The sequence below is a fragment of the Bos grunniens genome, chromosome 11 (genome assembly GCF_055505025.1).
Source record: "Bos grunniens cultivar Pamir isolate PY7600 chromosome 11, Bosgru_T2T1.0, whole genome shotgun sequence".
Taxonomy (NCBI): Eukaryota; Metazoa; Chordata; class Mammalia; order Artiodactyla; family Bovidae; genus Bos; species Bos grunniens.
Genome location: NC_141175.1, coordinates 29847285 through 29860060, shown reverse-complemented (window position 1 = coordinate 29860060; position 12776 = coordinate 29847285). Strand labels below are relative to the sequence as shown.

The following is a 12776-nucleotide window of genomic DNA, read 5'->3' as shown; positions in this document are numbered from 1 at the left end:
GCCATAGGTCGGGACTGACCTGGTGCTCCTGACAGCTATTTCCCATGTGTGTTTTCAGATGGAGATAAGATTGAATTTGAATGGAACACAGGCACCAATGTGGATACTAAAAAAGCAACTTCCAATTTCCCTGTGGATCTCTCTGCTTTTCCTAAAAGCTTGCATACGTATGCCAATATTCTCCTGGATCGCAGAGTTCCTCAGACAGACCTGACTTTTCGGCACATGGGTTCCAAATTAGTTGCTGTGAGTACATGTCAGCCAGTCAATAAATACACAGTGATAATTACATAGTCAACCCTATATTAGGTGAAAGAGAATATCCAAAGATGGAGAAGGTATGCTTCCCACCCCCAGGGAATTCCTGGGGAGAAAAAAAAGCATTGACGTGTACACGGTTGTTGTTTAGGTGTTAAGTCTTGTCCAGCTGTTTTGCAACCCCATGTACTATAGCCCACCAGGCTCTTCTGTCCATGGGATTTCCCAGGAAAGAATACTGGAGTGGGTTGCCAACTCCAGGGCATCTTCCTTACCCAGGGATTGAACTTGCTTCTCCTGCATTGGCAGGCAGGTTCTTTACCACTGAACCACCAGGGAAGCCCTTAACATGTGCCTAGTTACCCATTTACACAAGGCTGTATGTTTGAAATACCAAATGAATACTAAGCAGAAGAGTTACCTGTGCCTAAGACATCACAGGGAACTACAGGACACTGGCTAGAGGGTTGACTATGCTATGCATTCCTTTTATAAAATACAGAAAGAGATGAATTACTGCCAACCAAAATTAAATAATTTTTATGATTTATATTTTAACTTTGAGTATATCATCCTGCTTAATGATAGAGCTGTCAAATTTGGATTATCACCTAATGTGAATTGTGTGTGATGCCTGTCCATGCCCACTCCTTTTAAAACTCCTGTTATTTTGTAGGCAGCAAGCACCTGGCTCCAGGAGACATCGAGGAGTCTTCCTTACACCCAGAATATACAAGACCAACTCAGTGGCCTGCAAGAGTTGTGCCTCCAGAAAATGGAATTGCCAAACTTCCACATCCCAGACAACCTCTTCTTGAAAAGGTGAAAAAATGAACCAGAAAAATTTCTTGAACTATGAGACGTAAATGGAAGATTTTACTTAGCATGATCTAGGCTTTTTTTCAATTTACATTTTTAATGGAAGTGATGTGAGCAATTTAAAGACATTAGTAACTGTAGCATAAATGCTATGGCATTTTTGCATTAGCAAATATGAGGTCAGAATGTGAACACCAACCCAGTTAACAAAAAGAATCCTAAGAAAGTAATTAGGAGATCCTAGTACTCTGTCCCTAAGATGTTTCACGGTTATGAAACGCTTTTGGAGGTAAGTGATTATGTCACTGTAAGAACAAGAAAAACTATGACTTGGGCTTCCAGGTGGTGCTAGTGGTAAAGAACCTGCCTGCCAATGCACGAGCTGTAAGAGACTCCAGTTCTATCGCTGGGTCGGGACGATTCCCTGGAGGAGGGCATGCAACCCACTCCAGCGTTCTTGCCTGGAAAATCCCATAGACAGAGGAGCCTGGCAGTCCACAGGGTCGCAAAGGGTCAGACAAGACTGAAGCAACCTAGCCCACACAACTATGACTTAGACAGAGAAGGCAATGGCACCCCACTCCAGTACTCTTGCCTGGAAAATCCCATGGATGGAGGAGCCTGGAAGGCTGCAGTCCATGGGTCGCTGAGGGTCGAACATGACTGAGCGACTTCACTTTCACTTTTCACTTTCATGCATTGGAGAAGGAAATGGCAACCCACTCCAGTGTTCTTGCCTGGAGAATCCCAGGGATGGGGAAGCCTGGTGGGCTGCCGTCTATGGGGTCACACAGATTCGGACACGACCCAAGTGACTTAGCAATAGCAATAGCAGTCATAAGGACGCAGCTCTTGGAAGGGATTTGAATGAATCTGAGAGTTTGATAGGTAGGGATTAAAACCAGGGACTCCAGGCCTTGGGAAGAGCATGAGCAACGTGCAGTATTGGATTGACAATGGGACACCTGCACTATTGTTTGGAAGGTCAGGAGGCAGTGAAGTTCTTGCTGTCTGACTGTGGGCACTGTCTTTGCTCTTTATTTCAGTGACGGTCGGATCAAATACACCTTGAACAAGAACAGTATGGAAATTGAGATCCCATTGCCTTTTGGTGGCAAATCCTCCGAAGATCTAAAGATGTTCAAGACGATTCAGACTCCAGCCCTCAACTTCCAGCCTCTGGGATTCCACCTGCCATCGCAAGAGTTCCAAATCCCCACTTTTACCATCCCCAACTTGTATCCACTGCGGCTGCCCCTCTTGGGTGTGCTAGACCTCTCCACAAGTATCTACAGCAACTTGTACAACTGGTCTGCCTCCTATACTGGGGGCAACACCAGCACAGACCACTGGAGCCTTCAGGCTCAGTACCACGTGAAGGCAGATTCTGTGGTCAACCTGCTCTCCTACCACGTGCAAGGTGAGCCATGCTCGCGGGGAGGGTCACAGAATGGCTTCGCTGCATGTCCCAGCGGGAGAACCTCCTCTAGGAAGGGAAAAACTTCCTTACAGATATTTTTCTTGCTCCTTGGAACCCTGTTCTTTTTTTATTATTATTATTTTTAATTGAAGGATAATTACTTTCCAATATTGTGTTGGTTTCTGCCAAACATCAACATGAATTAGCCATAGGTATGCCTATGTCCCCTCCCTCTTGAACCTCCCTCCCACCTCCCTTCCCACCCCTCCCCTCCAGGTTGTTACAGAGCCCCAGTTTGAGTTCCCTGAGTCATACAGCAAATTCCCATTAGCTGTCTGTTTTACATATGGTAATGTATATGTTTCCATGTTACTCTCTCCATATATCCTACCCTCTCCTTCCTCCCCCTCCACCACCTTGTTCATAAGTCTGATCTCTATGTCTGTGTATCCACTGCTGCCCTGCAAATAGGGAACCCTATACTTTTTCTTTCTTACCTTTTTCCCTCCCTGCCTCTCTTCTTTTGGAAATATTTATTAAACACATATGTATCAAGTATCCTACTAGGCAGTAAGAGAGAAAATGAACAGATAAACTAGCAATTAGATTTCAATGTAAAAGATGCTGTGATACAGTCTAGGTATAAAGTGGAGGCACTTGAAAGGGAAACCCAGCAAGGTCTGTGGTAGTCAGGGAGGGCTTCTGGGAGGAAGGCCTTTTGCTGTCAGATTTTATGCTCACACTACAGATAGAGGAGACTGTGGCACAACTGACCCAGACCAATGGGACTTTATTACTGAAAGCCTTTCACCATAGAAATTGTTCTGAAGATGCATGACTTCATTTAATCAGTGTGTTTTGATTTTTATGCTAGGATCTGGAAAAACAGCATATGACCACAGGAATACACTCACCTTCTCAGGTGATGGGTCTCTACACCACAAATTTCTGGATTCAAATGTCAAATTCAGTCATGTAGAGAAAAGGGGAAACAGTCCGGCCTCAGAAGGTCTGCTAACATTTGACGCATCCAGTGCCTGGGGCCCACAGATTTCTGCGTCAGTCCATTTGGACTCAAAGAAGAAAGAGCATTTGTACGTCAAGGAAGTCAAGATTGACGGACAGTTCAGAGCCTCTGCATTCTATGCTAAAGGCGCATATGACCTGTCTTATCAGAGAGATCCTGCCACGGGCCAGCTCACTGGAGAATCCAACCTGAGGTTTAACTCCTCCTATGTCCAGGGCACCAATCAGATAACAGGAAGGTATGATGATGGCACTGTCTCCATTACCTCTACCTCGGATCTGCAAGATGGCCTCGTGAAAAATACTGCTTCCCTGAAATATGAGAACTATGAGCTGACACTGAAATCTGACACCAACGGGAAGTATGAGGACTTTGCCACGTCAAACAAAGTGGATCTGACCTTCTCTAAGCAGCATGCATTGCTCCGTTCTGAGTATCAGGCTGATTACAAGGCACTAAGGTTCTTCACCCTGCTTTCTGGATCTCTAAATTCTCACGGCCTCGAGTTAAATGCCGATATTTTGGGCACTGACAAGATTAACAGTGGTGCTCACAAGGCAACACTCAGGATTGCCCGGGACGGAATGTCCACCAGTGCAACGACCAGCTTGAAGTATAATCCCCTAGTGCTGGAGAATGAACTCAACGCGGCAGTCAGCCTCTCTGGGGCATCTCTGAAATTAACATCAAACGGCCGCTTTCGAGAACACCATGCGAAATTCAGTCTAGATGGAAAAGCTGCCCCCACAGAGCTGTCGCTGGGAAGTGCTTATCAGGCCATGATTCTGGGTGTCGACAGCAAAAACATCTTCCACTTCAAAATCAACCAGGAAGGACTCAAGCTTTCAAATGACATAATGGGTTCATATGATGAAATGAAACTTGACTACACAAACAATCTGAACATTGTAGGGTTCTCACTGGACTTCTCTTCCAAACTTGACAACATTTATAGCTCTGACAAGTTTTATAAGCAAAATTTTAATCTACAGTTAGAGCCCTATTCCCTGGTAACTACTTTAAACAGTGACTTGAAATTCAGTGCTCTGGATATGACCAACAATGGAAAATTAAGGCTAGAACCTCTGAAGCTGAATGTGGGTGGGACCATAAAAGGAGCCTACCAAAATGATGAAATAAAACACATCTACACTCTTTCTTATGCTGACTTATCTGCAAGCTATAAAGCAGACACTGTAGCTAAGGTACAGGGAACAGAGTTTAGCCATCGGCTCAACACGAACATTGCTGGGCTTGCTTCAACTGTGGACATCAGAACAAACTACAACTCAGACTCCCTGCATTTCAGCAATGCATTCCACTCTGCAGTGGCCCCATTTACAATGACCATCGACACACATACAAATGGCAATGGGGAGCTGGTTCTCTGGGGACAACACACGGGGCAGCTGTACAGCAAATTCCTGTTGAAAGCAGAACCTCTGGCCTTTACTTTCTCCCATGACTACAGAGGATCCACAAGTCACCGTCTCATGTCCAAGAGAAGCATCACCACTGCTCTTGATCACAAAGTCAGTGCCCTACTCACTCTGGCCGAGCAGACAGGCGACTGGAAACTCAGGACCCAGTTGAACCAAAATGAATACAGCCAGGACTTCAGTGCTTACAACACAAAAGACAAAGCTGGTGTTGAGCTCAGTGGACGAGCCCTGGCTGACCTCACTGTGTTGGACTTCCCTATTGCAGTGCCACTTGTCCTCAACGAGCCCATCAATGTCATCGACACTTTCGAGATGAGGGATTCTGTTGGCCAGCCCCAGGAATTCACTCTTGTTGCTTCTGTAAAATATGATAAGAACCAAAATGCTCACACCATCCATCTCCCATTCTTTAAATTCCTGCCAAAATATTTTGAGAAGACTCGGGTAGTAGTTATAGGTGCACTGGAGACTGTACAGAAAGAATTGAAGCGCACCCATATTGATAAACACATGAGGAAATATGTAGAAGCCTTGGACAGACTCTCACAGCAAGTTAGTGATTATCTGAGCACGTTCAATTGGGAGAGACAAGTTTTGAGTGCCAAGGAGAAACTAACTGCTTTCACAGAAAATGACCTGCAAATTGTATTAGACAATGCCACAATCAACCTTAATGAAAAACTGTCTCAGCTGCAAACATATGTGATACAATTTGATCAGTATTTTGAAGATAATTATGATTTGCATGATTTTAAGACAACTATTGCTAAGATTATTGATCAAATCATTGAAAAATTGAAAATTCTTGATGAACATTATCATATCCGTGTCAATTTAGTAAAAAAAATCCGTGATCTGTATTTTTTTATTGAAAATTTTGATTTTAACAAAACTGAAAGTAGTACTGCATCTTGGATTCAAAATATGGATACTAAGTATCAAATCAGAATCCAGATACAAGAAAAATTGCAACAGCTCAAGGTACAGATTCAGACTGTAGACATCCATCACCTTGCTGAAATGTTCAAACAGCAGGTTGAAGCTGTTGACGTCAGAGTGCTTTTAGATCAGTTGAGAACTACAATCCCATTTCAAAGAATAAAGGAAATTATTGAGCATGTCAAATACCGTGTTACAAGTCTTTCTGAAGGTTTTAAAGTAACTGAGGAAATCAATGCTTTCGGAGTCATGGTCCATGAGTTCATTAAGATGTATAAAATAGATCAACACATCCAGGCTTTAATGGATAAATCAGTGCAGTTGGCCCAACAATATAAGCTGCAGGAGACTGTTCAGAAGCTAAGCAGTGTCCTACAGCAGGTCAAGATGGCAGAAATTGTTGAAAAATTGATTGGGCTTACCGACAATGCTCTCAAGCAGCTTGAAGCATTGTCTTTTAATCAATTCCTTGAAGAAGTAAACAGATTCCTTGACATGTTGGTAAAAAAATTAAGGTCATTTGATTACCACCAGTTTGTAGATGAAACCAATAACAAAATTCATGAGGTGACTCAGCGAATCAATGATGAAATTCAGGCCCTGGAATTCCCACAGAAAGCAAAGGCACTCAGACTGCTTGTAGAGGATGCTAGGATTGTGGTCTCAACCTATCTGGAAAACCTAAAGGCCACCAAAATCACCTTAGTCTTGGATTGGTTACAGGAGGCTCTAAGTTCAACATCTGTAACTTACATGAAAGCAAAGTTTCAGGAGACCCTGGAAGATTTTCGAGACCGAGTATATCAAATGGATGTACAGCAGGAACTCCAGCGGTACCTATTCCTAGTGGGCCAGGTCTACAACACACTCGTCACCTACATTTCTGACTGGTGGGCTCTTGCTGCTAAGAACCTTACTGACTTTGCAGAACAGTATTCAATCCAAGACTGGGCTGAAAACCTGAAAACGTTAGTAGAACAAGGGTTCACTGTTCCTGAAATCCAGACCACCTTTGGGACCATACCTGCCTTCAAAATCGGTCTCCGTGCCCTTCAGGAGGCTACATATCAGACTCCTGACTTCATCGTTCCCCTGACAGATCTGAGGATCCCATCCTTTCAGATCAACTTCAAAACACTGAAGGATGTGAAAATCCCATCCAGCTTTTCCACGCCAGAATTTACCATCCTTAATACCCTCCACATCCCTTCCTTTACAATTGACTTCGTAGAAATAAAAATAAAGATCGTCAGAACCATTGACCAGATGCTGAACAGTGAGCTGCAGTGGCCAGTTCCAGAAGTGTACCTGGGGGATCTGAGCGGGGTGGATACCATTCTTGCTGGAATCACTGTGCCAGACTTCCATTTACCGGAAATCACTATTCCAGAATTTGTCATCCCGAATCTCAACCTTACAGATTTTCAAGTTTCTGACCTTCACATCCCAGAATTCCAGCTTCCCCATATCTCACACACAATTGAAGTACCTGCTTTTGGCAAGCTGTACAGCATTCTGAAAATCCAGTCTCCTTTTTTCACATTAGATGCAAATGCTGACATTCAGAATGCAACAGCTTTGGCAAACCAGGCGGAGATGGAGGCTTCCATCACCGCCAAAGGAGCATCCAGATTAGAAGTGCTCAATTTTGATTTTCAAGCAAAAGCACAACTTTCAGACCCTACACTTAATCCACTGGTTCTGAAGGAATCTGTGAGGTTCTCCAGCAAGTACCTGAAGACAGAGCATGAGAGTGAGGTGCTCTGGGTTGGAAATGCTATTGAGGGAAAGTCAAACACAGTGGCAGGTATACACACAGAAAAAAATACACTGGAGCTCAGTAGCAGTGTGCTCATCAACATAAGTAATCAACTTACCCTGGACAGTAACACAAAGTACTTCCACAAATTGAACATCCCCCAGCTGGACTTCTCCAGCCAGGCTGACCTGCACAGTGACCTCAAGACCCTGTTGGAAGCTGGACACATAGCATGGGCTTCTTCTGGAAGAGCATCCTGGAAATTGGCCTGCCACGAATTCTCAGATGAGGGAACACATGAATCCCAAAGCAGCTTTACTGTGGAAGAGTCCATCACTTCCTTCAGATTGTCTAATAAGATCAACAGCAAACACCTAAGAGTGAACCAAAAAATACTATATGAGTCTCGATTCCTCAACTTCTCTAAATTTGAAATCCAGTCACAAGCTGAATGTCAGCATGTGGGTCGCAGTGTTCTAACTGCTAAAGGCCTGGCACTGCTTCAAGAGGGGAAGGCGGAGATAACTGGCAACCATGATGCTCATTTAAATGGGAAAGTTGTTGGAACTTTGAGAAATTCTCTTTTCTTCTCAGCACAGCCATATGAGATGACTGCATCCACAAACAATGAAGGGAACTTGAGAGTTAGCTTTCCATTAAAACTGACAGGGAAGATAGACTTTCTGAATAATTATGCACTGTTTCTGAGTCCTAGTACCCAGCAAGCCAGTTGGCAAGCAAGTGGCAGGTTCAATCAATATAAGTACCATCAAAATTTCTCTGCTGGCAACAATGAGAAAAGCATCGAAGCCCACATAGGAATAAATGGAGAAGCCAACCTGGATTTCTTAAACATTCCTTTAAAAATCCCTGAAATGACTCTACCTTACACAAAGCTCACAACTCCCCAGATAAAAGAAATCTCCTTATGGAAAAAGACAGGCTTGAAGGATTTCTTGAAAACAACAAAGCAATCATTTGATTTAAGTGTAAGGGCTCAGTATAAGAAAAACAAAGACAAGCACTCCATCCCAGTTCCTCTGGATGCCTTCTACGCTCTTATCCATCGTAACATCAATTCCTTCTCCAGGCTTTTCGAGACAGTCAGAAACCAGGCACTAGATTTTTTTATCAAATCCTATAATGAAGCAAAAACTACATTTGATAAGTACAAAGTTGAAAAATCCCTTAACCAGCCACCCAAGATCTATAAAATTCCTGGATACACTATTCCAGTTGCCAACATTGAAGTGTCTCCCTTCACAGTGAAGATGTTAACATTTGAGTATATGATCCCCAAAGAGATCAGCACCCCCAGCATCACTGTCCTGGGTTCTAGCATCTCCGTACCCTCATACACGTTAGTCCTGCCCTTCTTAGAGCTGCCGGCCCTTCCTGTCCCTAAGGAACTTTCTGAGCTTTCTCTTCCAGAGTTCAAGGTATTGAGTACCATAAACAAAATTTTAATTCCAGCCCTGGGCAATATTACCTATGATTTTTCCTTTAAATCAAGCATCATCACACTGAATACCAATGTTGGTCTGTATAACCAGTCAGATATTGTCGCTCATTTTCTTACTTCATCGTCTTCTGTCATGGATACACTGCAGTACAAATTAGAGGGCACCTCAAGTTTGACGAGGAAAAGAGGACTAAAGTTAGCCACCGCTTTGTCCCTGAGTAACAGATTTGTGGAGGGCAATCATGACAGTACCGTTAGTTTCACCAAGAAAAATATGGACGCATCAGTGACGACAACGGCAAGGGTCCAAATTCCAATTTTGAAAATGAGTTTCAAGCAAGAGCTTCATGGGAATACCAAGTCAAAACCTACTGTCTCTTCAGCCATTGAATTAAAGTATAATTTCAATTCCCCCAAACTGCTCTCTGCTGCTACGGGAGCAGTTGCCCACAAGCTCACCTTAGAAAGCCTCACCTCTTACTTTTCCATTGAGTCATCTACCAAAGGAGGTGTTGAGGGTTCTTTTGGTTCATGGGGATATTCAGGGTCTCTTGCCAGTGAAGCCAACACTTACTTGAATTCCAAGGGCACCAGATCTTCTGTGACACTGCAAGGAGCCTCCAAAGCAGATGGTCTCTGGGACCTCAAAGTAAAAGAAAATTTTGCTGGAGAAGCCACACTCCAACGCATATATATCATCTGGGAACAAAATATGAAAAACCATTTAGAGCTAGGGGGCCTAATTTTAACATCTGGAGAGCATACAAGCAAAGCCACCCTGGAGCTCTCCCTGTGGAAAATATCAGCCCTCGTTCAGGTCCGTGCACATCAGCCCAATTCCCTCCTTAAAATCAATTTCCTTGGCCAGGAAGTCTCCTTGAATGTTAACACTGAGAACCAGAAAATCAGCTGGAACAGTGAGGTCCAGGTTCCTTCTGGGTCTCTCCAGAACAATATACAGCTCTCTAATGACCAAGAAGTGGCTCGCTTTGACATGGCAGTCTCCTTAGAAGGGTACCTACGGTTCCTCAAAGATACTGTCCTACCAGTTTATGACAAAAGCTTATGGGACCTCCTAAAGCTGAATGTCACCACCAGCCTTAATAGGAAACAGTATCTCCGTGCTGCAACTGCCCTCATATATACCAAAAACCCCAATGGTTATCTTGTTTCTATCCCCATGCAAGAATTGGATGATAAATTCATTATTCCTGGACTGAAACGAAATAATCAAAATTCCATTCATGTCACACCTACATTCCAAGTCCCCTTTACAGATCTTCAGATTCCATCCTACACACTTGACCTCAGTGAAATAAAAATCTACAAGAAGCTAAGTACTCTTCCATTGACCTTCAACGTATCAACTCTACCCCAAGTAAAATTCCCCAGAGTTGATGTGTTAATACAATACTCTAAACCAGAAGCCTCCTCTGTTCCCTTTTTTGAGATAACTGTGCCTGCATCTCAGTTGACTATGTCCCAGTTCACCCTTCCCAAAAGTATTTCAGTTGGCAGCACTGTTCTGGATCTAAACACAGTGGCCAGTAACATCGCAGACTCTGAGCTGCCGACCATCACCGTGCCCGAGCAGACTCTTGAGATTCCTTCCATGAAGTTCTCTGTACCTGCTGGAATTCTCGTTCCTTCCTTTGGAACACTGACTGCGCGTTTTGAGGTGGCCTCGCCCTTGTATAACACCACTTGGAGTGCTGGTTTGAAAAACAAAGGAGATCATGTTGAAACATTCCTTGATTCCACATGCAGCTCGACCATTCAGTTCCTGGAATATGACCTAAATGGTAAGGAAATTTCCTGACTCCCCACCCCACCCCCAGCCCCCAGGCTGTATTTCTTTTTTTTTTTTTTTTTTAAGACTTTATTTATATTTGGCTGTGCTGGGTCTTCGTTGCTACATGGAGTTTTCTGTAGTTGTGGCGAGTGAGGGGTTCTCTCTAGTTGTGGTGCGTGGGCTTCTGATTGCAATGGCTTCTCTTGTTGCAGAGCCTGTGCTTCAGTTGTTGCAGTTCCCGGGCTCTAGAGCACAGGCTCAAATGTTGTAGTACACAGGCTTAGTTGCTCCTTGCCATGTGGGATCTTCCCAGATCAGGGATCGAACCCATGGTTCCTGCATTGGCAGGTGGATTCTTTACCACTGAGCCACCAGCGAAGCTCCCCCACCCTCTGCACGTGCTGCATTTCTTCAAAGAGAGTTGTAAATAAATTATTATGTATTTAGATAGGACTTGAGGCAAAGCTGCTATCTATAGCAAAATTTAAAAGAGGCAGGAAGGAGATACATTTATACTCCATGTTTGAAAACCATCCTGTTGAAAACCTACTGACATTCTACAGAAATAGTTTCAGAGAAAATAGGTGTTTCTGTAATAATTTTAGGATGAATAAGGTCTCCTATTTTTTTTTTCAAATTAGTACTGCATGTTACAAACATATAAGACATATAGTTAAGATAGAATTCTGTTTTCACAAGGAAAATATTTATATCCTGCAGTTACTAATCTAATGAAATATAAAATCTGTCCCATACAGTTGTAGGAACACACAAAATCGAAGGTGGCATGTTAGTGTATAAGACTAACGCATCCTTTGCACACCGTGACTTCAGTGCAGAATATGAAGAAGATGGCAAATATCAAGGACTTGGGTAGGGAACTTTTAATTTCATCTTTTTTCTAGTCATTGTGGTGTCTGCCATCTCCACCTCCTTTTCGTGATGGCCCATCTGTTTCCTGGGGGGTTTGGGGTTTTTTTGCTTTCAGGTACTGGAATGGAAAGGTTGACCTTAACATCACCAGCCCAACATTAACTGATGTCTGTCTGCACTACCAAGAAGATGAGAACCACTTCTCCTCATCAGTAGCCTTCCCAGCCATAGGCACTGTGGTCATTGACGTGAAAAACATTAGCGATACCGTATTGGGATGGAACCTCTACTACCGCCCTCAGGTGAGGCCCATCTAGTGGTTTACACATATCAAGAGCTAACATAGAATATGGGCAGATAAATTGAAGTCCATGCAAAGTATTACCTGGGCTTTCCAAAACCAGGTAAAATACAAGCAATTAACTGGTTAAACTTCTCTTCTGAGGAACTATTCTCCAGAAAGTGTTAGGAGTCTTTTATTGATTGTATGAAATGCACATATGACTTCCTATTACCATTATTATTTTATTACATTTGGGTCATTCTAGAAAGATGAGAGTTTTGCCTCATCACCTAAATCATGGACAAACTCTGCCATATGCTGAGTACATTTTTCAGATTGGGGCATCTGGAGTATTTGAGGCTTCAAAATTCTTCCCCATGATAGGATTGTTAGGTGAGATATGCCAAATTCCTCTCACCTACCATACAAGTTCTGCTGGGGCCAAATCAAAGATGCCATTAGTAGAGAAGAAGAAATAATCAGTTTCTATTATTAAACTTTGTCATAGGCTTGGAGGATGGATAGCACCTGATATTGGTCTTCTAGGTCTCTCCTAGATGAGCCCTGGACATTTTTCATTTTTGTTACATCTTCTTTCTCTGAATTAGTGTTTTCCTGTTTTTTTTTCTCCCCATTCTCTCTATCCTCCTCCTCCCTCTTCCTCCACTTGCTCCTCCTCTTCTAATCTTCAGTCCTAGAAAA

General features: G+C 43.2%; 1 protein-coding gene across 2 annotated transcripts in view; it reads left to right on the top strand.

The window, feature by feature from the left end:
* Positions 1-12776, top strand: part of APOB (apolipoprotein B) — a 51524-nt gene that overhangs the window by 27010 nt on the left and 11738 nt on the right. The window contains exons 23-28 of one of the 2 annotated variants that reach the window (XM_086323594.1): positions 59-246; positions 935-1080; positions 2124-2497; positions 3372-10928; positions 11677-11791; positions 11907-12093. In XM_086323594.1, the coding sequence (XP_086179720.1) occupies positions 59-246; positions 935-1080; positions 2124-2497; positions 3372-10928; positions 11677-11791; positions 11907-12093 (8567 nt within the window). Of the gene's footprint in view, positions 1-58; positions 247-934; positions 1081-2123; positions 2498-3371; positions 10929-11676; positions 11792-11906; positions 12094-12776 lie in introns of those variants that run through there. The other variant, XM_086323595.1, reaches the window with a different exon arrangement.